The sequence below is a fragment of the Ascidiella aspersa genome, chromosome 2 (genome assembly GCF_963924565.1).
Source record: "Ascidiella aspersa chromosome 2, kaAscAspe10.2, whole genome shotgun sequence".
In the NCBI taxonomy this organism is placed as follows: Eukaryota; Metazoa; Chordata; class Ascidiacea; order Phlebobranchia; family Ascidiidae; genus Ascidiella; species Ascidiella aspersa.
In genome coordinates, this window is record NC_139448.1 from 1,197,623 (window position 1) to 1,223,568 (window position 25,946).

At 38.9% G+C, this 25,946-nt stretch overlaps 1 protein-coding gene across 1 annotated transcript; it reads left to right on the forward strand.

Annotated features, from left to right (window-relative positions):
• Positions 1-9: 9 nt before the first annotated feature.
• Positions 10-24,414, forward strand: LOC146163040 (rho guanine nucleotide exchange factor 10-like protein). The gene is made up of 24 exons (XM_083381412.1): positions 10-941; positions 1,511-1,596; positions 2,333-2,465; positions 3,312-3,460; positions 3,803-3,871; positions 4,147-4,269; positions 4,601-4,673; positions 4,878-5,073; positions 5,375-5,546; positions 5,814-6,023; positions 6,388-6,595; positions 6,786-6,894; positions 8,247-8,410; positions 8,889-9,042; positions 9,329-9,420; positions 9,483-9,598; positions 10,031-10,168; positions 10,436-10,518; positions 11,000-11,154; positions 12,383-12,524; positions 12,700-12,875; positions 13,294-13,440; positions 13,938-14,323; positions 22,302-24,414. The coding sequence occupies exons 1-24, from the start codon at positions 92-94 to the stop codon at positions 22,461-22,463; spliced, it is 4,293 nt and encodes a 1,430-aa protein (XP_083237538.1). The 5' UTR covers positions 10-91; the 3' UTR covers positions 22,464-24,414.
• Positions 24,415-25,946: the final 1,532 nt, after the last annotated feature.

A 25,946-nucleotide genomic window follows, 5' to 3' on the forward strand; every position in this document is an offset into this window, starting at 1 on the left:
AAAAAATGCAAAAGTACCATTGCAACCTGAAAACATATGTAATGTCCAAGTTAAAAATGTGCATTTTTTTAACAGATTTTACTTGGTTATAATGTCTGATTTTATGAAATTGTTTCGTCGCCAAAAGTCAGTGTCAAAAAATGAACCAAATGAAAATGTTTCAGCAAATAAAAATCAAAAGCCATCACACGAGGCAGCAGAGCTTAACTTTTCAGCATCAAATAATTCAATCGACTTCAGCGCGTCAAGAATCGATTCCTCGCAGCAAGAAGGTCTGAGTTTCATCGCTGAAGATAAAAGTGACGATGGTTTCAAGGAGCCAAAGGGTTGGAGGAAATCTCTCCGTAAACTTCGCTGGAAGAAAAAAGGGCCTGGGGTGAGCGTCTCGTCCGACAACATTTCACAAGTGCCGGCGATGTCGACCGAGAATATCAGCCGGGTGACCCCGGTCACTTCCCCGGGTCGGTTCAACAAGCGATGGTCGTACTCTCCCGACCTTTGCGAGGAAAACGTTCCCGGTGCAAAAGAACTTCGAGGAACGCTGGAGAGAAAGTTGAGCGTTAAACTTGAGGTTAGCGAGGAAACATACGACGATGAACTCGGTCGTTACTCATTCCGACAAGCTCCGAACAATAGAAGCCACCGGAACTCACTCAAGCTGACAAGAGAGTCGAACATCGAGGAGGATCGTTACAAACAGCTTCCGAGCATCGCAGGTGACGAGCAGGGATCCGTCCCTTCGATCCCAACCTCGTTAAACCTCCCCCAAGCTCTCAACCAGATGTCGCATCTCTCACAAAGTGAACCATTCTTCAGAAACCAGCACGAGCACCTGCATCTGCAGAATAAAGGAAAATCATCCCCGGGTTTGACCGAGTGGGCTGAAGGAGAATTTGATCGACAGAGAATCAAACACAACTCGCCAAGACCGCATGATAAAGGTTTGTGGGATCTATGGCTTCTTATATATTTTCCTTCATCTAAATTTCTAATGATTATATAAGCAAAATATATTATATATACTACCAGCATACTGACAGTAAAATTCGATAATGTTTGTTTCACAATTTTCTGTTACAATTAATGCAGGCCTTGGCTTTTGTATTGTATAAGCAGACATAACACAAAAACAAAACTTGTAAAATATAAGTGATATACATTTATCTGGTTTTCACACCTTTTATATCCTTTTGTTTTTTTATTTTTGTAACTGATGATTAGATTGTTATCTATTAAATTATTTCTTTAGAATTATCTTTCTTGCTTTGCACAAGTAGTTCATTAATATTAAGATATGATTTTGCGCTATTCGAAAAGCAGACTAATTTTACTTAAAAGGTTGGTAAACAGCGTCATTGTGGTGGTGTGCAGTACGTGCTATTTTTTCTTATATTTAAGTGATAGGTCTATAAAATATAACCTTCTGTTCGTTGGGCAGCTTATGGAGAGGGAAGTTATCCTTACCAATCAAGCCACCAGCAGCCAACGTATGTGATGTTGTCACGAGGAGATGGGTCGCAGATGTTGAGCAACGTTGAGCAGGGATACTCGGCTGAAGAAACTCCAGAGGAAGAAGAAGAACCATATGGACTGCAGGTTAATATATAAGAACCTTATGGACTACAGGTTAATATAAAAACCTTATGGACTGCAGGTTAATATAAGAACCTTATGGACTGCAGGTTAATATAAAAACCTTATGGACTACAGGTTAATATAAAAACCTTGTGGACTGTAGGATGTATTAAAAAAACATTGAACAATATTTTAACATAATTTTATTTTAAATATTTAAGCAAACACAACCTTTGTATTGAGTATGACGTAACACTTCCATTGTGATGTAATACAAATGGATTGCAAAATGAGCATTACAACAGTACATGTGTACTGCATTTTTGTTTAAATTTATGCTATTGCTATCGTTCGCAAAGATGACATGCGTCTAGCATTGTCAAAAACACAACCACGCATTTCAAGACTTGCTTCGTAGATGCAGCAGCAGGAACCGCATTGAAGTAAACCTGTGATAATAAAGCAAATTGTTGTTTTCTGTTAGTTTACTCAACATACGGTGCCCTTCGCAGACAAAAAAATGAACTAAACGCACATATCACACCAGTAAATGTAAGGGGTCCGCAACTATTTAACGGCATCAAAAAGGGCCACTGGTACAAAAAGGTTGAGAACCACTGATTTAGAGTTTATCAAATTTTATCAAAATAACGTCTTTGAAAACAAAATTAAATGCAAACTTTATTAGGTATTTTTATATAAATCCCCTTTACTTTGTTTGTTGGGAGTTCTTACATTTTGCACAAACTATTTCCAGGACATTGATGAAGTGTTGACAAGTGCTGAGTCGAGGTCAGCGACCTTACGGAGCTTACACGGACAAAACTACGACCGTGTCACGCTTGAAACTCCACGAAGCCCTGAAGAAGACGCACTACACTCTGTGACAGGTAAACTCCTTTCAACAAACTATTAAAGTTAATTAGTAATGGCAAAATCATGTCACCTGTGCATTTGAATAAGTAGGGTATTTTCACACTAAACATTTTTGTTCACACCTTTAATGACATAGTTTTTAACATTTAAAAAGTATAATTATGTGTATTAACAATTTGTGAAACTTTCAGCCACTTAACATGTTTTAATTGTGTGCCACAACTATATTGTTTGTTAAATATTTTTTCTTTCCTATCAGGAGAATAATAATTGCAATCTCTTTAAATTATGTGATATACCAAAACCAAAGTTATTTGTCAACTTGTGAACATGTAATTAGTGTGTGTTGAATTGAAGTAACCTCGGAAATGTGATGGGGTCTTTGAAAGTAACCCCGGTAATGTTATAGGTTGAGTTCAACCAGGGTCATTGACCTATCAATATCCACAAATATTTGTTGTTTAGTTGTAAATAGTTCATGTTGTTTAAATAGTGACAAGAAAATGGGATCTGTAACACACATAATACAACATGTGATTCCCTTTAAAAGAATCTTTGAATATCCTTGTTTTGATAAGCTGATAAGAGTAGGAATAGGTGAGGATGCCTTAATAGAGTAGTATACTCAATGAAATATTATGAAATCAATAAAGAAATGTTAAGGCTTAGATGTGCCTAAGAAGTTTAAATGAAAATAAGCCAAGGGCCAGATTATATTGCTTGGTGGGCTTGATCCGGTCCGCTGGTTGTAGTCTGCCCAGGTCTATGCTATAAGGTCTGTGAAGAACCTGAAAGTAACCCTAGTAATGCTATAGGCCCTGTGATACAAGAAGTTGAAAGTAACCTCAGTAATGTTTCAGGCTCGTTGATGAGAGGGAGGGCTGGGACCCAGTTCGAACGAGCTGCTGAAATCGCTCTGGAGAATTACAACAACTACAACCAACAACCGGTAGATCATTATTACCAGGACGTGAATGAACAAAACAACACACAACCTTTCAACAATGCTGTATGAAAATATCATTTCACTTTTCAAGTTAAAATAAATGAATATAGTATTAGCAATTAGACAAAACTCTAAAAGTTGATTTAAACTGCATTATGATGTTACCCTTAGTGAAATAAATGCAGCAAAAAGTGGATAATGTGGCAAAGAGTCTAAGTGTTAGATTTATTGTATGGCTTTTAAAGTATAGCTTAGACGGTAGGGACATGAATTAATCAATTCAAGTTTATATAAAAACATTTTCTGCCTTTAACCATTTAACCTTGTTGCTGTCATTTGTTTCATATTACCAAACTATTCACTGTTTTTTTGAAATGTTTAATGTTCATTGTTCGTTTTTTACAGTATTCCAGTGACAATGAATTGCGTAATACTGACACTGATGATGACGTGTATATCGATTGTGGCGTTAATGTAAGTTGTGCATTAATATAAGCTAAGATCTAGTGATAACATACAATTAAAATTTTGCCAAAAGGTAAATTGTATTTCTGAACATTGTTGATAACTTCGTTGATTATTTGCATTTGAAGATATTTTGAAATTTTATTTAATTGCTTGTCTCCGAAAAATGTCATATACACACTGTACATTTAGTATGTGAACTGGATTGTATTAATTTGTGGTTTTCACAGCCTTAAATCATTTTAAGTTATCTCCATTAATTTGCCACCACTTTTATCCTGCAGGCGGAAACCTCGCAATGGGACGATCAGGAATTTGATTCTTTTTCCGACGATTCTGACCAAGAAACATATGAAGATTATAATTCTGTTCAAGAAACTAAAACTGAGCCTCCAAAAACGGATCGGGTAAAATAAAAACAGTTGTATTTATATTTGTATAATTGAATTGAAACTTGTACAATAGATGTGATTTTTACAAAGTTAAAGAACATTTGGTTTTCCAAGTCTGAAATGACTTGTGTATCAGTTCCGCAATGTAACCTGATAAGGTACAAAGCTGTTTGGAGTTTGTCATGCTTCGCCACAGCTGAGCGATCCTCCATAGCTGTGAGGTTATAAGTGGCATAAGTGGGCTGACAATAGAAACTAAAGCATTGTGTCCATAACATCTAACAAATACCAGTACATTTCCTAATACAGTTGGATGGTAATTTTAATGAATCAACTTAACTTACAGTTCAGCAAAGACATTGGAAAGTTAAAATTTTGGGAAAGAACTTCAGTCAAGAAAAAGAATTCTCCTTCAAAATGTAAAACCACTCATTTTCATTATATTTACACAAACTTAAAATAATTTTTAATCTTACATATAACAAGAATTTTAAATAAATCTTCACCCATTGTATGTTTTATATAATGTTATAACCATACCTCTGCTAAAATATTTCCACATAAATATTGTAACCATTAAAACAAAACTTTATCGTTCATATTTCACAAATTTTAACTCATAGCTGTGGGCGCTGAAGCGGATCCAAATGTTTTCCTCGGAGTGGACCTCGCAGCTAAACACCAGGTGGCGCAGTTACCGGTGTTGGTTCCTTCGAACCTCGACAAGAACCAGCTGAAGCGTCGAAACATCGTCGGATCGATAATTTCAAGCGAACAGGCATACATAGAGTCCTTGGAACGGCTGGAGTCCGACTACAAGTGAGCACACGTCTCTTTAAACTTACACTTTGCTTTTCTACTTTTGTTATAGATTTTTTATTTTACGTCTACCTTCAACTTTATCATTATCATTTTGTAAAACAGCTTTAGATAAACAACACACAAACAAACGAATGTTAACTCATAAAAAAGTGTTTTGCTTTGTCAAACAAAGAGTAGAACATTTAGAATAAACATTTTCATCCCTTGTTGTTGTTAAACAGTTACTAAGCCACTTAAACATTTCTACACATTTTTTAACTGTCCTTTATTTGTCATAACTTCCATTTTTGTGTCACAGGCATGCATTGTTAGATCACAAGCCTCAGATAATCCCTTCTGAGATGGTTGAGAAGATCTTCTTTAAGATTCCCTCGCTTCTTCAATGTCATCGACTCTTCCATGTCGGTCTCGCATCAGCGACTTCAAACTGGGACGAACACGAATGCATCGGGGGAACCTTCGTCGCTTCGGTGGGTTATTGGGGATTTCCCGGGGGGTTATTGGCACATTGGGAATTCCCCGGGGTTTATGGGAACGAGTCGTGTGTCTTTGCTATAAATATCAATCTTTGTTGGAGGCTGCAGTTGTCTAATTGTAAACCTTGAAATAAGATTGAACTCTTCAACGACTGATTGTTTTAAAATCTCAACAAGCTTTCGCACATCCAGGCTTAATCAGCCAAATATTTGTCACTAATGTATGCCCGGTGTGATGGTTTTATAATCCTAATGTTTCAGTTTTCCAACGCTGTTGTGTTGGAATGTTACGGTGATTTCATCAACAACTTCACGACAGCGATGGACTTGGTGAGGAAAACCTGCATCAGGAAACCTCAGTTCCTTGCCTTCCTTAAGGAGAGGCAGGTCGAAAGTCCAGACCGACTCAATCTATACGGACTCATGCTCAAACCGGTGCAGAGGTTTCCACAGTTCATTATGTTTGTACAGGTACGGCAAATATTTGTGGTAGAATGCTTCTAAAAAATCTAGGTCCTACAATTTAAATAAATATAGTTAAGTGACTGACCAGACTTTTCTTCTAATTAAACGATTTCAAATAACGTTGTACAATAGCAGCTGTTGTATTTTATCTTTTGCAATAATTGGTGTTTTTTAATTTCTTGTGTATTAAACCACAGGTGTTTGGCAGCACTCCTAGTTGGTTGTAAAGGTTGCTTAAAATCAGTTATTTAAAAGTTTATGCTCTAAACTTTTTTTGGCAAAAGGTTGTTTTGTTGTTTCTGGTACGAAATGCATCAATCCTACAGTTTTGGTCCTTGTGAAGACTTGCTCAATAAATTTCCGTGTGCAGGATTTGCTTAAGTACACAACGCCCGATCACCCGGACTGCCTCCCTCTGCAACTTGCGCTCACGGAACTTGAGACGCTCGCTGAGCGACTGAACCACCGCAAAGCAGAGGACGAGGATGCAGCTGACCTGAGGAACTTGGTGGAGAACAGCAACCTTAAGCTGACTTCGCACACCAAGGATGGGAGGCTGAGGAAGCTGGTCAAGCAAGGTCGGTGGAACTGTAATTTGCATTGGAGGGACAGAAGCGTTGCTTTATTAGCATGCCTTAAAATTGGTTTATAAAATAACGTTATGTTCATTTAGTTAGGATTTTAATGGATAATTGCTTTTAGTCTGAAAAGTTTTTCTTTTAATTACATAATGTGAACTTATGTGTTAGTTGTTGATGTTGATTGCAGCCGAGGTTCGCGAGTGTGAACATAACGAGGAGAACTTGATCGAAAAGATGAAGGATTGTCTTCTTGTCCTCACCAACGATATGCTCATCTGCTGCTCCATAAACAACAGGTCAGACAACTATAACCTTGTCAATGCCAGGCAATAACAAATACGTTATCCACTAAATTTACTACACGCTCCCGTTATATTCCTATATGCTTAAACTAATTATCACAGACGCAAAAACTATTCTTTTGTGAATTACAACCAAACATTATCACAACTTATGCTTTACATCTCGTAATTTTAGCTTGAACTGACACAGCTTTTACCCGTAACACGGCTTTTCAGTAACCTTTAACCCAATCAAAGCTATTTGTGACGGATACCCTACTATGACCTCTAGTAACCTTTAACCTTACCTAGTGCAAGGGCGCACAATTGTTAGCTACTAACGGCCGCAATAGCATTTGTTTAGTGCCGGATATCTTACTATGAACTGTAGTAGCATTAAACCTCATTGTGACCTTTAGTAACCGCTAACCCAACCTTGACCTCTAGTAACCTGTTACCCACAGTAGATTCTGATAGCCCCACAGTGGCCTTTGATAACCTTTAACCCGACCGTGACCTGTAGTGCCATTGTGGCGGATGAGGAGAGAAAACCTTCAGTTCTTCGATCGCTTTCGACTGGTTCTATTTACGGGACTCTGCACACGACTGTGCGCCAACTATCACTAACTTGGAGGTGTATCTGTGTTCTGTGTGTGCCTGGCTTGCGTGTGCTGCATGTTGTCCGTAATGGTGCCCCTGTGCTCAACAACTCATACTACACTCATACTTAGTATGCGGAGTAACTTGCAGATATCGTACCTGCTTGAAAGAAACATTAATTCAGCCACTTGAAGTTGTGCTTCGCATTGTTGTATCAGCCATTACATTGCTCTTCAATGTTTTCTCATTCAACACATGCATCACAGTTTCCCTTCAAAGTGCATTTCTAGATGATAAATATTGCCCCATTCACTTTTTTTAAAATACGCGATGTTTTATATCCGCTCAGTGTCGGAGACTCAGTTTTGGTGGCATGGACACTGGATAGTTTATAGATTTGTTAAACTTGGGGACGAGGTTGTAGGAATTTTATGCAAGAAAGTGTAACCTGAGCTGGCACTCGTTAATTGTTGATGAATAAGCGGTTTGTTGGTGTTTTGGGCGAGTCGGTGTCTGTTGCTTGAAAGCTAAATTGACATTTCGGCAAACTTCAAAAACCAATAATGTAGTAAATGGTTCAACTAGTGTTTGTGTTTTTAGTAATGGCTGATGCAAGTTTTAGTAATATTGAATCAGGCAACATACTTGGTTAAACTTGGTGGATTTAAGTGCGAAAAACTTTCTGAAATTTAATTTTTTTATTTGGAAAATGTAATATACAATATACAAGTACCTTGTATACAAGTTATCAGCTGTGTGATGTTCAGGCGTCCGTACCAGCGCAGCGCGTCAGCCACCAGCAAGGATATGTACAAGATGAAGTGGAGGGTCGGACTCGACGTGGTTGAGGTCATCGACGGATCGCTTCGACCTTCGGGCATCGAGGAGAGGGAGACGCTACACGCCGACTTCATTGCATTACAGCAGATAAGTAAGTGCTGGGAATAGCTCATCGATTGTGGTACTATGCAAGTCTATAGACTCCGTGCAATTCGCAAATACTGACATACCCCAAGGTATCACTAAATAAGGCTGAGAAATAGTTTATGTATGTAAAGTAATTTTCAACCAATAAATACAAAACTTCTATTTTAGGTTTTCTTTTGTGTATGTTTTAATGTTTTTATCTTAACTTGATTTTTACACTGATGATGGCTTGAGGTATTGCCTAAACTTTGTAAACAACGAAATGTCGATTGTATCGAATATAATGGCTCTAGTAATGTATTATTATTAAAATTCTGTTTTAGGTTTTTTAAGTTATACAGTATTTTATTTTCTTAAAAATACAAATGTGATTTAAATATTTTATTCTGGAAGTCAAAATTGTTGCGTGTCAGTACATTAGGTTGGGCATCAGCAATGTTAAAGGACCTCCTGCAAATATTAACCAGTGTTGTGACCCACAGGTAAGTTGGTTGGCCAGCTGCAGATGCAACACGAAGGAATATCAACGCAGGTTGTGGAGAAGTGCCTGACCAACATTGGAACCAAGATACGACAAGCAGAACAACTCGCCAGCCAACCTGAGAACGCTTCCTTCACCGTCAGGTTCCCTGGAAAGTAAGTTGAACAAGGATGTTACTCACTGGGGAAAACTAAATATGTTGATTACATGGAGATTGAGCCTGACTGGATGTGTTACTTTGGTGTGTAATGTCACGGCTAGTTGGGCCAAAATTAGAGTGTGTTTGTTAAGTCAGTTAATTGCTACATTACATTCATTTTTCTAGAAATTTCGGCTTCGTTAAAAATCTATTAGCAATCCGAAAAGCATGTTAAAACGAACGGGTTCAACCAAATAATCTGCTCATGGTAGATAAATAATCCGTTGTTTATTTCGTCACAGGTCTGACATTGTTACCCGAACACTGGTGTCCACTTATGCGTCACAAAAGGATGAATGGCTTGAAGCGGTCACGAGAGCTAAACTGGCGCATTGTAAGTACCTGCTCGTGCACTGAACCATGTTTACGTTGTATTAAATGATGTTTACGTCACAGCCCCAGCCAACATCGGCGCTTGGTTCAGTGCTGACATGACAAGCACCGGTAGCGACTGGAAATCCCCTCTCTTCCTGCGAAGTCTATCCGCTCACCTATCCTACGAGACACTGCAGGTCGGTCAAGGTCAAATATTTTTGGTCAAGGTCACAGTAGTAGCGTGTATCGTCACGTTGTGACACACATTTTGCGAGATTACTTACTAGAATTACTCCTGGCTTAATTTATTACGTTGTTCTGACTTGGATTGTCCGATAACATCGGTTGGCGGCCGATACAGATAAAAAGTTGCACCAAGTAGTGATTATTTCAGATATTGTTTGTGATCGAGAATTTGTTTAAGTTCATTTTCTTACATAATAACAAATTGAATATCGAAGGTAACTATACTTTAAGTGATAAAGCAAGTTTAGCTTTATAACCCGAAAAATTATTATACATAAATTTTACTTATTTGACCATAGAAATGACGTCGTTTGGTACCGGTTATAGATTTGCATAAAGTATCGATATTGCAAGACTTCTGACGTTACAATGCATTGGTTCAGGTCCAGTGCGCACACGCCTTCATGTCAGCAGGTCACGTGACACTGCTGTGGCTTTCTTGCGCGGCGAGCACTGTCCAGTCCATTGTTAGCGTCTATTACATCACAGAGGACCGCGTCGAGAAAGTACACGTCATGCAGGTTTGTGGATATTGTTCACGTCTGTGGATACCATGTTCATTGCATTCAACTAAAGATTGATCGGGTTAGAAATCAACTAGTTAAAGGTTTATTCACCAAGTGCCGTAAAATACTTTGTTACTGAAAATAACACGCTATGATGAAATCATCAGTTGAGAGCTGGACTCGGGACTCGACGAAATCTTACATTTGGCCGGAGTCGGACTCGGGTTATTTTTAACCGAGTCCGCAGCCCTGTTTACTAGTAAGTTGTCTCAATGTGCGCAGGTCGACAGCTCGGTGGAATGCATGCAACACTGGAACCCCAACAATGACCCACACTCAATATGGCTCGGGATGGGATCGGCAAGGTGGGTGGGCGATGTTAAGGACATTGTACGCATGCTGTGCAATGCGAATAAACAATCATTTTCCCAACGTTATCCAATCTATTGATAAAACTACAAATCCCGTTTATTGGCATGGCAAAAACTGCACAATATTTAAACGGGTGATCCTATTACTTTTCTATTTACATTTTTGGTTATTTGGCCAAAAGTTTATGCTTTCCTCTGTAAAAATACGTTTGTATTACAATAAACATTTACTCTCGGTGGGTATTTCTGTTTAGTTACTCTCGGTGGGTATTTCTGTTTAACTTGAAAGCTGAAATTCTATAAATAACATCGTAAATCTTATTTTGGCCTTATGAAGAACTGTTGTGCAAAAGCTTGTCAATTAAAATACAATTTGTCAACAGTGCCACTTGAATTCAAGCTTTTCAATAATAATAATTAGTTACATTTTTGTCTCGCCATTATTTTCAGCTAACGTTTGGTTACATTTTTTCAGTCTCCTGGAATATTCAACTTCGAACGGAATGTATCGCAAAATGAACGACGTTCCCATGCCAACCATGTCGTCTGTGATGATCATGGAAGCGAAAAACAACCATTTATATGTTGGTTTATTGGATGGTACACTAGCCACGTACACCAGACCCACAGGTAATAGCCAAAACAACCATTTATATGTTGGTTTATTTGATGGTACGTTAGCCACACACACCAGACCCACAGGTAATAGCCAAAACAACCATTTATATGTTGGTTTATTGGATGGTACACTAGCCACGTACACCAGACCAACAGGTAATAGCCAAAACAACCATTTATATGTTGGTTTATTGGATGGTACACTAGCCACGTACACCAGACCCACAGGTAATAGCCAAAACAACAATTTATATGTTGGTTTATTTGATGGCAGACTAGCCACGTACACCAGACCAACCGGTAATGACCAAAAACAACCATTTCTATGTTGGTTTATTGGATGGTACACTAGCCACGTACACCAGACCCACAGGTAATAGCCAAAACAACCATTTATATGTTGGTTTATTTGATGGCAGACTAGCCACGTACACCAGACCAACCGGTAATGACCAAAAACAACCATTTCTATGTTGGTTTATTGGATGGTACACTAGCCACGTACACCAGACCCACAGGTAATAGCCAAAACAACCATTTATATGTTGGTTTATTTGATGGCAGACTAGCCACGTACACCAGACCAACTGGTAATGACCAAAAACAACCATTTCTATGTTGGTTTATTGGATGGTACACTAGCCACGTACACCAGACCCACAGGTAATAGCCAAAACAACCATTTATATGTTGGTTTATTTGATGGCAGACTAGCCACGTACACCAGACCAACCGGTAATGACCAAAAACAACCATTTGTATGTTGGTTTATTTGATGGTACGTTAGCCACACACACTAGGCCGACAGGTAATAGCCAAAACAACCATTTATATGTTGGTTTATTGGATGGTACACTAGCCACGTACACCAGACCAACAGGTAATAGCCAAAACAACCATTTATATGTTGGTTTATTGGATGGTACACTAGCCACGTACACCAGACCAACAGGTAATAGCCAAAACAACCATTTGTATGTTGGTTTATTTGATGGTACGTTAGCCACGTACACCAGACCAACAGGTAATAGCCAAAACAACCATTTATATGTTGGTTTATTGGATGGTACACTAGCCACGTACACCAGACCAACAGGTAATAGCCAAAACAACCATTTGTATGTTGGTTTATTTGATGGTACGTTAGCCACACACACTAGGCCGACAGGTAATAACCAAAACAACCATTTATATGTTGGTTTATTGGATGGTACACTAGACCATTTTTTTGTTTTTTTAGGAACAACTGATCTTTACCACGTTGCATCAATCGTTGTGAGGACTGGTCCCCTAAAGTGTCTTTCTCCCCTGGGGGACAAACTCTGGGGGTGTTCGGGAAATAGTGTCGTCACAATAGACGTCGCAACCTTTCAAGAGGAAAGGTGACTTTCCTAAAATTAATATTCTAAATATTTTTAACTTTTCTTCGTTTCTCTTATGATAAACCTTGCTAAGATTTCAATATAATTTGTCGTTATATAGTGCCACCTGAATAAATTTTTAAGTGTTCTATAAACGCATACATTTCCTAATCACCCACCCCTACACTTCCCCCAGTTCCCGTTCGCTGGTGCTTGAGGGCGAGGACCTCGTGGTGAACCTTGTGACGCAGATCGGCAACGGATTGTGGGTGAACTTCAGGGAGGAATGCAGTCTCTTCCTCTACCACATCGACTCACTTGATCGTCTGCAGGAGATGAACCTGGCCAGGGCGGTTAGAGATTTCGTGCAAGGTTTATAAAAAATAAAAGTGTTAACGTTGTTCCTATTGGAGAACGACGACATGTTGCTCCATGCATGCTTTTTGTACTTCAAAAGTATTTTAATAGAAACAGGAAAAAAGTGTTAAACTTGTTTCTACACAACATTAGGCCGTTTATGTAACTATTGAATTTAACTACTATTGAAGTGTAAATCACATGACATAAAATCTCTGCCAGATAATGAGCAGCGAACTGCAACTATTATTCTTTACGTCTTTTTAACCTTATTTTAACCAAAAAATTTAATGATACAATCAAAATGTTTTATCATTTAAAGCAAATTCCCACGCTTTCAAGATCGAATCTCACCCAAGCACACTCTCTTCATGGGCGATCGTTAAATAGTTGAACATGTTATTTCTTAACTATTGTTGTTTGGTTGTTCTAGGTCTGGAACCTCACGAGCAGATAAGCGAGCATTGTTACGTCACAAGCCTTTGTAGTGGTCACAGTCAGTTGTTTGTTGGCACTAGCAACGGTTTGATGCTGATCATGCCCCTCCCAAAACTACCGGGATCCGTCCCCAAGATCACAGGCAAGTTGCTCATATTTCATCCCACAAAATAAAGTCAACTTTTATCGGGATTTATCATTGAAATAATAAGAAAGTTTTCTATGAAAGTGATTATTTTTATGTTACGGTCGCAAAAATTTTACTTTGTCTGAACTATGGTGTGCTGAAAAAAAAGCCTACAGCTTAGCAACGCTCTCTAAGCTTTAGTAACTTGCGCAATTAATGGGAAAAGGAATTTGTGGATGACCCTCGACTTTGCTGTCAAATAATAACTGTATGAGTTGTTGCATTTCATTTGAGAAGTAAAAGTTATTCAAACTGTGAAAAATATAACTTGAAGGGCAAATTAAAATAGGGGACAAGAAGCGTGGAAATAAATATTTCAACACAAAACTGAAACGAAACCATTTTTTTTGAGCTGTTTCTATCCCTATGATGTTATTCCAACCCCCCTGTTATACCGAGTAATTCCTCACTGTGTGGGAATTCTCAGGTTCTTACCCTCGTTTTTATTCCAGGCCCGATAAAGATCAGTCGTCACTCGCTCCTTGGACCCCTCACCTTCCTCTTCGCGCCCTCCCTCCCTTTGTTACACCATAGTGACGTCACAGAGGACGAGCCGGAAGAGGTGTTCGACGCGGATTCCCCTCCTCCCCTCCCCGAGCGAGACGACCTCGACAAAACGATTGTTGACGAAACAAACGAAGATAATGACCAGTACATCAACATACGCGAGAAGGCGGCCAGTCCCAGGGGTGTCAGCTGCCCCAAAAGTCCCCCGATACCCCCCAGACCAGGGGCGCTACCTCTTAATGACGTCAGTAGTGCGTCATGCGAGAAATTGCCTGAAGACCGAACGGTTTATGAGAACATGACGCTTCAGTCGATCGAAAGCCCCAGGAAGGTTTGTACTTGTGTACAGTAGTTGCCGTTCATTGTGTGTGTAGTGTACAGCAGTTGCTAGTTATTGTGTGTGTAGTGTACAGCAGTTGCTAGTCATTGTATGTTTAGTCGTTGCAGCAGTTGCTAGTCATTGTATGTTTAGTCGTTGCACCAGCTGCTAGTTATTGTGTGTGTAGTGTACAGCAGTTGCTAGTTATTGTGTGTGTAGTCGTTACAGCAGTTGCTAGTTATAGTGTGTGTAGTGTACAGCAGTTGTTAGTTATTGTGTGTGTAGTCGTTACAGCAGTTGCTAGTTATTGTGTGTGTAGTCGTTACAGCAGTTGCTAGTTATTGTGTGTGTAGTCGTTACAGCAGTTGCTAGTTATTGTGTGTGTAGTCGTTACAGGAGTTGCTAGTTATTGTGTGTGTAGTCGTTACAACAGTTGCTAGTTATTGTGCGTGTAGTCGTTACAACAGTTGCTAGTTATTGTGCGTGTAGTCGTTAAAGCAGTTGCTAGTTATTGTGTGTGTAGTGTACAGTAGTTGCTAGTCATTGCATGTTTAGTCGTTGCAGCAGTTGCTAGTTATTGTGCGTGTAGTCGTTAAAGCAGTTGCTAGTTATTGTGTGTGTAGTGTACAGTAGTTGCTAGTCATTGTATGTTTGGTCGTTGCAGCAGTTGCTAGTTATTGTGTGTGTAGTCGTTACAGCAGTTGCTAGTTATTGTGTGTGTAGTGTACAGCAGTTGCTAGTCATTGTATGTTTAGTCGTTGCACCAGCTGCTAGTTATTGTGTGTGTAGTGTACAGCAGTTGCTAGTTATTGTGTGTGTAGTCGTTACAGCAGTTGCTGGTTATTGTGTGTGTAGTCGTTACAGCAGTTCCTAGTTATAGTGTGTGGTGTACAGCAGTTGCTAGTCATTGTATGTTTAGTCGTTGCAGCAGTTGCTAGTCATTGTATGTTTAGTCGTTGCACCAGCTGCTAGTTATTGTGTGTGTAGTGTACAGCAGTTGCTAGTTATTGTGTGTGTGTAGTCGTTACAGCAGTTCCTAGTTATAGTGTGTGGTGTACAGCAGTTGCTAGTTATAGTGTGTGTAGTGTACAGCAGTTGTTAGTTATTGTGTGTGTAGTCGTTACAGCAGTTGCTAGTTATTGTGTGTGTAGTCGTTACAGCAGTTGCTAGTTATTGTGTGTGTAGTCGTTACAGCAGTTGCTAGTTATTGTGTGTGTAGTCGTTACAGCAGTTGCTAGTTATTGTGTGTGTGTAGTCGTTACAGCAGTTGCTAGTTATTGTGTGTGTAGTCGTTACAGGAGTTGCTAGTTATTGTGTGTGTAGTCGTTACAGGAGTTGCTAGTTATTGTGTGTGTAGTGTACAGCAGTTGCTAGTTATTGTGTGTGTAGTCGTTACAGCAGTTGCTAGTTATTGTGTGTGTAGTCGTTACAGCAGTTCCTAGTTATAGTGTGTGGTGTACAGCAGTTGCTAGTCATTGTATGTTTAGTCGTTGCAGCAGTTGCTAGTCATTGTATGTTTAGTCGTTGCACCAGCTGCTAGTTATTGTGTGTGTAGTGTACAGCAGTTGCTAGTTATTGTGTGTGTAGTCGTTACAGCAGTTCCTAGTTATAGTGTGTGGTGTACAGCAGTTGCTAGTTATAGTGTGTGTAGTGTACAGCAGTTGTTAGTTATTGTGTGTGTAGTCGTTACAGCAGTTGCTAGTTATTGTGTGTGTAGTCGTTACAGCAGTTGCTAGTTATTGTGTGTGTAGTCGTTACAGCAGTTGCTAGTTATTGTGTGTGTAGTCGTTACAGGAGTTGCTAGTTATTGTGTGTGTAGTCGTTACAGGAGTTGCTAGTTATTGTGTGTGTAGTGTACAGCAGTTGCTAGTTATTGTGTGTGTAGTCGTTACAGCAGTTGCTAGTTATTGTGTGTGTAGTCGTTACAGCAGTTCCTAGTTATAGTGTGTGGTGTACAGCAGTTGCTAGTCATTGTATGTTTAGTCGTTGCAGCAGTTGCTAGTCATTGTATGTTTAGTCGTTGCACCAGCTGCTAGTTATTGTGTGTGTAGTGTACAGCAGTTGCTAGTTATTGTGTGTGTAGTCGTTACAGCAGTTCCTAGTTATAGTGTGTGGTGTACAGCAGTTGCTAGTTATAGTGTGTGTAGTGTACAGCAGTTGTTAGTTATTGTGTATGTAGTCGTTACAGCAGTTGCTAGTTATTGTGTGTGTAGTCGTTACAGCAGTTGCTAGTTATTGTGTGTGTAGTCGTTACAGCAGTTGCTAGTTATTGTGTGTGTAGTCGTTACAGGAGTTGCTAGTTATTGTGTGTGTAGTCGTTACAGGAGTTGCTAGTTATTGTGTGTGTAGTCGTTACAACAGTTGCTAGTTATTGTGCGTGTAGTCGTTAAAGCAGTTGCTAGTTATTGTGTGTGTAGTGTACAGTAGTTGCTAGTCATTGTATGTTTAGTCGTTGCAGCAGTTGCTAGTTATTGTGCGTGTAGTCGTTAAAGCAGTTGCTAGTTATTGTGTGTGTAGTGTACAGTAGTTGCTAGTCATTGTATGTTTGGTCGTTGCAGCAGTTGCTAGTTATTGTGTGTGTAGTCGTTACAGCAGTTGCTAGTTATTGTGTGTGTAGTGTACAGCAGTTGCTAGTTATTGTGTGTGTAGTCGTTACAGCAGTTGCTAGTTATTGTGTGTATAGTGTACCGCAGTTGCTAGTTATATTGTGTGAAGTGTACAGCAGTTGCTAGTTATTGTGTGTGTAGTCGTTACAGCAGTTGCTAGTTATTGTGTGTGTGATCGTTGCAGCAGTTGCTAGTTATTGTGTGTGTAGTCGTTACAGCAGTTGCTAGTTATTGTGTGTGTAGTCGTTACAGCAGTTCCTAGTTATAGTGTGTGGTGTACAGCAGTTGCTAGTCATTGTATGTTTAGTCGTTGCAGCAGTTGCTAGTCATTGTATGTTTAGTCGTTGCACCAGCTGCTAGTTATTGTGTGTGTAGTCGTTACAGCAGTTGCTAGTTATTGTGTGTGTAGTCGTTACAGCAGTTCCTAGTTATAGTGTGTGGTGTACAGCAGTTGCTAGTTATAGTGTGTGTAGTGTACAGCAGTTGTTAGTTATTGTGTATGTAGTCGTTACAGCAGTTGCTAGTTATTGTGTGTGTAGTCGTTACAGCAGTTGCTAGTTATTGTGTGTGTAGTCGTTACAGCAGTTGCTAGTTATTGTGTGTGTAGTCGTTACAGGAGTTGCTAGTTATTGTGTGTGTAGTCGTTACAGGAGTTGCTAGTTATTGTGTGTGTAGTCGTTACAACAGTTGCTAGTTATTGTGCGTGTAGTCGTTAAAGCAGTTGCTAGTTATTGTGTGTGTAGTGTACAGTAGTTGCTAGTCATTGTATGTTTAGTCGTTGCAGCAGTTGCTAGTTATTGTGCGTGTAGTCGTTAAAGCAGTTTCTAGTTATTGTGTGTGTAGTGTACAGTAGTTGCTAGTCATTGTATGTTTGGTCGTTGCAGCAGTTGCTAGTTATTGTGTGTGTAGTCGTTACAGCAGTTGCTAGTTATTGTGTGTGTAGTGTACAGCAGTTGCTAGTTATTGTGTGTGTAGTCGTTACAGCAGTTGCTAGTTATTGTGTGTATAGTGTACCGCAGTTGCTAGTTATATTGTGTGAAGTGTACAGCAGTTGCTAGTTATTGTGTGTGTAGTCGTTACAGCAGTTGCTAGTTATTGTGTGTGTGATCGTTGCAGCAGTTGCTAGTTATTGTATGTGTAGTCGTTGCAACAGTTGCTAGTTATAGTGTGTGTAGTCGTTACAGCAGTTGATAGTTATAGTGTGTGTAGTGTACACCAGTTGCTAGTTATTGTGTGTGTAGTCTTTTACAGCAGTTGCTAGTTATTGTGTGTGTAGTCTTTTACAGCAGTTGCTAGTTATTGTGTGTGTAGTGTACAGCAGTTGCTAGTTATTGTGTGTGTAGTGTACAGCAGTTACTAGTTATTGTGTGTGTAGTCGTTACAGCAGTTGCTAGTTATTGTGTGTGTAGTCGTTACAGCGGTTGCTGGTTATTGTGTGTGTAGTCGTTACAGCGGTTGCTAGTTATTGTATGTGTGGTCGTTACAGCAGTTGCTAGTTATTATGTGTGTAGTCGTTACAGCAGTTGCTGGTTATTGTGCGTGTAGTCGTTACAGCAGTTGCTAGTTATTGTGTGTATAGTGTACCGCAGTTGCTAGTTATATTGTGTGAAGTGTACAGCAGTTGCTAGTTATTGTGTGTGTAGTCGTTACAGCAGTTGCTATTTATTGTGTGTGTGATCGTTGCAGCAGTTGCTAGTTATTGTGTGTGTAGTCGTTACAGCAGTTGCTAGTTATTGTGTGTGTAGTCGTTACAGCAGTTCCTAGTTATAGTGTGTGGTGTACAGCAGTTGCTAGTCATTGTATGTTTAGTCGTTGCAGCAGTTGCTAGTCATTGTATGTTTAGTCGTTGCACCAGCTGCTAGTTATTGTGTGTGTAGTCGTTACAGCAGTTGCTAGTTATTGTGTGTGTAGTCGTTACAGCAGTTGCTAGTTATAGTGTGTGTAGTGTACAGCAGTTGTTAGTTATTGTGTATGTAGTCGTTACAGCAGTTGCTAGTTATTGTGTGTGTAGTCGTTACAGCAGTTGCTAGTTATTGTGTGTGTAGTCGTTACAGCAGTTGCTAGTTATTGTGTGTGTAGTCGTTACAGGAGTTGCTAGTTATTGTGTGTGTAGTCGTTACAGGAGTTGCTAGTTATTGTGTGTGTAGTCGTTACAACAGTTGCTAGTTATTGTGCGTGTAGTCGTTAAAGCAGTTGCTAGTTATTGTGTGTGTAGTGTACAGTAGTTGCTAGTCATTGTATGTTTAGTCGTTGCAGCAGTTGCTAGTTATTGTGCGTGTAGTCGTTAAAGCAGTTGCTAGTTATTGTGTGTGTAGTGTACAGTAGTTGCTAGTCATTGTATGTTTGGTCGTTGCAGCAGTTGCTAGTTATTGTGTGTGTAGTCGTTACAGCAGTTGCTAGTTATTGTGTGTGTAGTGTACAGCAGTTGCTAGTTATTGTGTGTGTAGTCGTTACAGCAGTTGCTAGTTATTGTGTGTATAGTGTACCGCAGTTGCTAGTTATATTGTGTGAAGTGTACAGCAGTTGCTAGTTATTGTGTGTGTAGTCGTTACAGCAGTTGCTAGTTATTGTGTGTGTGATCGTTGCAGCAGTTGCTAGTTATTGTGTGTGTAGTCGTTACAGCAGTTGCTAGTTATTGTGTGTGTAGTCGTTACAGCAGTTCCTAGTTATAGTGTGTGGTGTACAGCAGTTGCTAGTCATTGTATGTTTAGTCGTTGCAGCAGTTGCTAGTCATTGTATGTTTAGTCGTTGCACCAGCTGCTAGTTATTGTGTGTGTAGTCGTTACAGCAGTTGCTAGTTATTGTGTGTGTAGTCGTTACAGCAGTTCCTAGTTATAGTGTGTGGTGTACAGCAGTTGCTAGTTATAGTGTGTGTAGTGTACAGCAGTTGTTAGTTATTGTGTATGTAGTCGTTACAGCAGTTGCTAGTTATTGTGTGTGTAGTCGTTACAGCAGTTGCTAGTTATTGTGTGTGTAGTCGTTACAGCAGTTGCTAGTTATTGTGTGTGTAGTCGTTACAGGAGTTGCTAGTTATTGTGTGTGTAGTCGTTACAGGAGTTGCTAGTTATTGTGTGTGTAGTCGTTACAACAGTTGCTAGTTATTGTGCGTGTAGTCGTTAAAGCAGTTGCTAGTTATTGTGTGTGTAGTGTACAGTAGTTGCTAGTCATTGTATGTTTAGTCGTTGCAGCAGTTGCTAGTTATTGTGCGTGTAGTCGTTAAAGCAGTTTCTAGTTATTGTGTGTGTAGTGTACAGTAGTTGCTAGTCATTGTATGTTTGGTCGTTGCAGCAGTTGCTAGTTATTGTGTGTGTAGTCGTTACAGCAGTTGCTAGTTATTGTGTGTGTAGTGTACAGCAGTTGCTAGTTATTCTGTGTGTAGTCGTTACAGCAGTTGCTAGTTATTGTGTGTATAGTGTACCGCAGTTGCTAGTTATATTGTGTGAAGTGTACAGCAGTTGCTAGTTATTGTGTGTGTAGTCGTTACAGCAGTTGCTAGTTATTGTGTGTGTGATCGTTGCAGCAGTTGCTAGTTATTGTATGTGTAGTCGTTGCAACAGTTGCTAGTTATAGTGTGTGTAGTCGTTACAGCAGTTGATAGTTATAGTGTGTGTAGTGTACACCAGTTGCTAGTTATTGTGTGTGTAGTCTTTTACAGCAGTTGCTAGTTATTGTGTGTGTAGTCTTTTACAGCAGTTGCTAGTTATTGTGTGTGTAGTGTACAGCAGTTGCTAGTTATTGTGTGTGTAGTGTACAGCAGTTACTAGTTATTGTGTGTGTAGTCGTTACAGCAGTTGCTAGTTATTGTGTGTGTAGTCGTTACAGCGGTTGCTGGTTTTTGTGTGTGTAGTCGTTACAGCGGTTGCTAGTTATTGTATGTGTGGTCGTTACAGCAGTTGCTAGTTATTATGTGTGTAGTCGTTACAGCAGTTGCTGGTTATTGTGCGTGTAGTCGTTACAGCAGTTCCTAGTTATTGTGTGTGTAGTGTACAGCAGTTGCTAGTTATTATGTGTGTAGTCGTTACAGCAGTTGCTAGTTATTATGTGTGTAGTCGGTACAGCAGTTGCTGGTTATTGTGTGTGTAGTCGTTACAGCAGTTGCTAGTTATTGTATGTGTGTAGTCGTTACAGCAGTTGCTAGTTATTGTATGTGTAGTGTACAGCAGTTGCTAGTTATTATGTGTGTAGTCGTTACAGCAGTTACTAGTTATTATGTGTGTAGTCGTTACAGCAGTTGCTGGTAATTGTGTGTGTAGTGTACAGCAGTTGCTAGTTATTATGTGTGTAGTCGTTACAGCAGTTGCTAGTTATTATGTGTGTAGTCGTTACAGCAGTTGCTGGTTATTGTGTGTGTAGTCGTTACAGCAGTTGCTAGTTATTGTATGTGTGGTCGTTGCACCAGTTGCTAGTTATTGTGTGTGTAGTGTACAGCAGTTACTAGTTATTGTGTGTGTAGTCGTTACAGCAGTTGCTAGTTATTATGTGTGTAGTCGTTACAGCAGTTGCTGGTTATTGTGTGTGTAGTCGTTACAGCGGTTGCTAGTTATTGTATGTGTGGTCGTTACAGCAGTTGCTAGTTATTATGTGTGTAGTCGTTACAGCAGTTGCTGGTTATTGTGCGTGTAGTCGTTACAGCAGTTGCTAGTTATTGTGTGTGTAGTGTACAGCAGTTGCTAGTTATCATGTGTGTAGTCGTTACAGCAGTTGCTAGTTATTATGTGTGTAGTCGTTACAGCAGTTGCTGGTTATTGTGTGTGTAGTCGTTACAGCAGTTGCTAGTTATTGTATGTGTAGTCGTTGCACCAGTTGCTAGTTATTGTGTGTGTAGTGTACAGCAGTTACTAGTTATTGTGTGTGTAGTCGTTACAGCAGTTGCTAGTTATTGTGTGTGTAGTCGTTTTTCGTGATTTTCCACAGATTTATAGGACGTTTGTATGTTAGTTTAAGATTATTTTTTCTCGCCTAATTTAATTTATTTCCGTTTGCTCTTTTAATTTAATTATCAGACGCTTGTAAAATTTAAGAACCACTAAATTAAAAGTTTTAACTAACTATAATCCTGCTCAAAACCTGTGGTGTGTGTAATACCAGCACCTCTTGGAGCTCAGTTGTAAATGTGTCACTAATATAAACGATTAAAAGCCTTGTTCTTGGAAACTGTATTCTTTTAAATTTTAAGAAGGCCGCATTTTATACATTTTGTTTCAATGAGGTTTACAACCCCGACACTAAAAACTTTGTGCATTCAAAATCTCAAAATCATAGTTGGGTTTTAATCTTGTTGTTCGTCTTTTTAAAACCTCCAGCCATTGTTTTCTAAGAGTCATGTGTGATTCGTGACCTCAGTGAAGCGTAGCCCATTATGACGTTATTGTTTGACCTTGCAGCTGACCTTCGTTCACTGGCGTGACGACAAGAAATCGCGTCAATGTCCAGTCGTCATCGCTTGTGGAGAAGGATACCAACACTTCGGCGCAAAATCCCTTACTCGGGAATCCCCTACTACGCAACCCAACGCACCAACCATCGTCTGCTGGAAAGTTGTTTAAACACGTGAATGAATAACCCCGTCTGATTGGTCGGATCCGAGGTTATCTGAACACGTGACTGAATAACCCCGTCCGATTGGCCGGGTCCTTGATTATCTGAACACGTGACTGAATAACCGCGTTTGATTGGTCGGATCATAGGTTATCTAAACACGTGACTGAATAACCGCGTCTGATTGGTCGGGTCCTAGGTTATCTAAACACGTGACTGAATAACCGCGTCTGATTGGTAGGATCCTAGGTTATCTGAACACGTAACTGAATAACCGCGTCTGATTGGTCGGATCCTAGGTTATCTGAACACGTGACTGAATAACCGCACCTGATTCGACAAAGTTATCGAGACTATACCTAGAGCTTTGCACGAATCACTTTCAAGCCTGGCATTTAATGCTTTGGAAGGTGAGTGATTTTATTGGTTGATTCGGAGTCATGTGACCAAAACGTTGTTGGTGTGAATGTTTCTTATTGGTCCGTTGTAGATTCCAAAAACAATTGCCTTTTTTACGTTAAACTGCCCATTGTGTTTTATGGGTTATTATAGGCCAGGTTGAATTGCTAATAATTAGCTTAATCTTTTTTTCAAACGATTAGTTTTTTGGCATTAAATGTCTTCGGTGCAATTGAAAAGTTCCTTCGTGACTTTAAATTTACCTTTTTATATTAAGACCACATTTCACAGAGTTAGGTAATGATCTGATACACTTGTCAATTAGCTCACTTGTTAGGCGAATGTTTGTAGGGCCAAGCTTAAAGCTGTATTTTATTATGTTTTCTTGCTGAGGTGATATATATCCGCTGTATTTCAACCAACAATGTTTTAAACAAACGCGATTTTACGCCTAAGGCCTTGAAACTGTCCGATAGTATCGGATCGTAACCGATAGCAAATACCGAACTAAATGTATTTCAGCCATAAGGTGTTGAAGTTCTGTTGCTATCTATTAATAAATGCTGTATTTGGTCGACCGAAATTTTCACCCAAACATTTATGGATTGCAATAAACTGCGAATTATCGATGGTCCAACTTGCTTAATGTTATGTTTTCCGCCAAGTAGTTTACATCGGCTTACAATTATCTGCGCCACTTTATTGTTGTTCAACAAACTCTGCCTTTCTTACCGAAGTTACTACTGTATGTCTTTTGTCGCTCGCTTCATATAGTTACTAAATATCTGACCAAAGTTTTTCCAATGTTACTAAAATGTTAGCATCTTATGTTGTGCCACCTGGTGCCTGTTTTAATATTAACTGTGTTTTTAATTGTTGGTGCTTTATTACTGGCTTTTTTCACTTACGCGATTTTACTGATTTTTTCATTTATGTGATCTTTTAATTGTTTTCGTTTAAATACATTGACTGGTTGATTAATCCTGAGCTGTAGCGTAATATTATCCTCGACTAAACGGTTCAAGTCACGTGATCAAGGCGCGGGCGTTTTTGGTCACGTGCTTACAATATAAATTGTTTTTGTTTACTTTTCGCCTCTCTTTGTTACGTAGCAGATCGTATCGTGACGCAATAGATCTAATTGTGACGCAATTGATCTAATTGTGACGCGATAGATCTTATTGTGACGCATTATATTTTATTATGACGTAACTGTTATGTGTTTTTATTTAAACCGAGGTGGTATATTATAGCATTACCGTCAATAAGCTTGCATTACGACGTCATAACAGCACAAATAGATGACGTCACCCATTGTCAACCGATTGTTCCTCTTTTTTTTGTAGTGTTCTGTAGTTCGCACTTGTTTTGTTGATTGTTTGTAATAATTTGCATTGTTACGTATTTGACGCTGTGCAATTCTATTGGCTGATTGTAAATAATAATGGCCTTATTATGACGTTTACCTAACGTGACGTAACAATGCTTACTTTGTGTGTGGAATAACTGAAGTTTAAAACATTGACAGTTTGTCGTGAAATAAACAAACATCGTTACCCACTTCGCGTTTGTATTGTTTGATTTTGTTAGAACTATTGTTAGATATTGAAGTACATTTAAAAGCTTTAATGACGCAAATTAAATATGGGAATTTTTCGAGTGGTGGTATGTCCATAATATTACTTAGAATTATCTTTCACCAAACACCAAGCCTGGCCAGATAGTTTAAAAAGCAAAATTTGTGTAAATTCACAAAATCAATCTGTCAATTAAACGTTAAATTACAAAAAAAACAGATGCTTTGATAAGAAATTTAAAAACACTATATATTATTCGTTTAACCCCATAACTAAGTAACCTAAAGATAATGTTATTTATAAGTTGGTTTCTCTGTAAAGTTTGTTAAATTTGTCGCCGCCCAGGTTTGAAGTGCCCTTGTTACGTCAAGAGTCCTCGCTTGTTAAGTTCGAACGTCCCTTTGTTGTCCATTGTTTCTTGCTTTACTAGCATTATGGCGTCACTAATAGCAACAGTGGTGTTGTAGGTCATGTGACATGTTTAAATCAAACTTTTGATTTAGTTTCATGGATTCATGCGATTTAACTGTGGACATGACCCAGTTGTTAGTTAAAGAACTGTTTTGAGTAAGAGTTGTTTTTACAGTGATAAGTTTGTGATACATTTTGAGTTATTTCAGTTGAAATGTGCTGCATAATGTGTTACAAGTAATATGAGGTCTAATTACTCGGTAGCTCCAGACAACATATTGCCTCAATGTAAAAGCTGCTACTGATTTGAATTTGCCTTGAAGTTTAGAACAAAGTAAATGTTGTTGTTCCTCGGTCTACGTTGTGAAAGTGTGGCGCGTCACAACGTAAACAATATCTTGGTTTAAGTAATGCCCTGAGGCAAAATATAGCTCACCTTTTCTGGATTCTGAATTTGCTTTATAAAACTGATAACGTGATCTGATTTTTATATTTCTATAAAAAATGGATTAATCTTTCTTTATGGTAGTTCAATTAAATATTAGAACATATTGACATTTTAAAAATAACTCCTGTTTGCGTGCACACAATAAATTAATTTTTTAAAAGAGTTATACTAAGGAAAAACGAATTATTATTATTTGTCCGAAGTTCCCTCACATATGCAGCAATAAGATAAACAGAAATCTCTTTTAACACTATTTCAGTGGCTGAAACATCATTTAGAAGCAAAGTAATTTTTGATTCTTTGAAAAACCGCGATAAGATCGATTTTATTATTTTTCTCGACTTCAAACATCTTGGTTTCGTTAGATAGACGTATAAATTCACGTAGGCTATAGATGTTGTTTCAATTGATTCTCTTTTTAAAACTCATTTATGTTAGTTTTATTCATTGTTATATCTGTATTTTAAGTTCATGGTCGTTTGGACTACAATATTTTAACAGAGTCATCACAATTATATATTTTTTCTAAATCTCGATAAACTTCGCCTCGCTTGATTTTTCTTAAGTATCTACGTCATCAAATCAATTTCGCAATTCAATCGAAATAAAAGTGCTTGAAAACTTCCGCGATTGCCTCTCAACATTTTAGTTGGATG

What these genes read in the sequence shown, in the direction of transcription:
- LOC146163040 (XM_083381412.1), top strand. Translation starts at nt 92, where the DNA reads ATGTCTGATTTTATGAAATTGTTTCGTCGCCAAAAGTCAGTGTCAAAA. An exon ending in CGGCTGGAGTCCGACTACAA is followed by an intron (nt 5,074 to 5,374) that starts GTGAGCACACGT and finishes TTTGTGTCACAG; the next exon opens with GCATGCATTGTTAGATCACA. An exon ending in CATTGCATTACAGCAGATAA is followed by an intron (nt 8,411 to 8,888) that starts GTAAGTGCTGGG and finishes TGTGACCCACAG; the next exon opens with GTAAGTTGGTTGGCCAGCTG.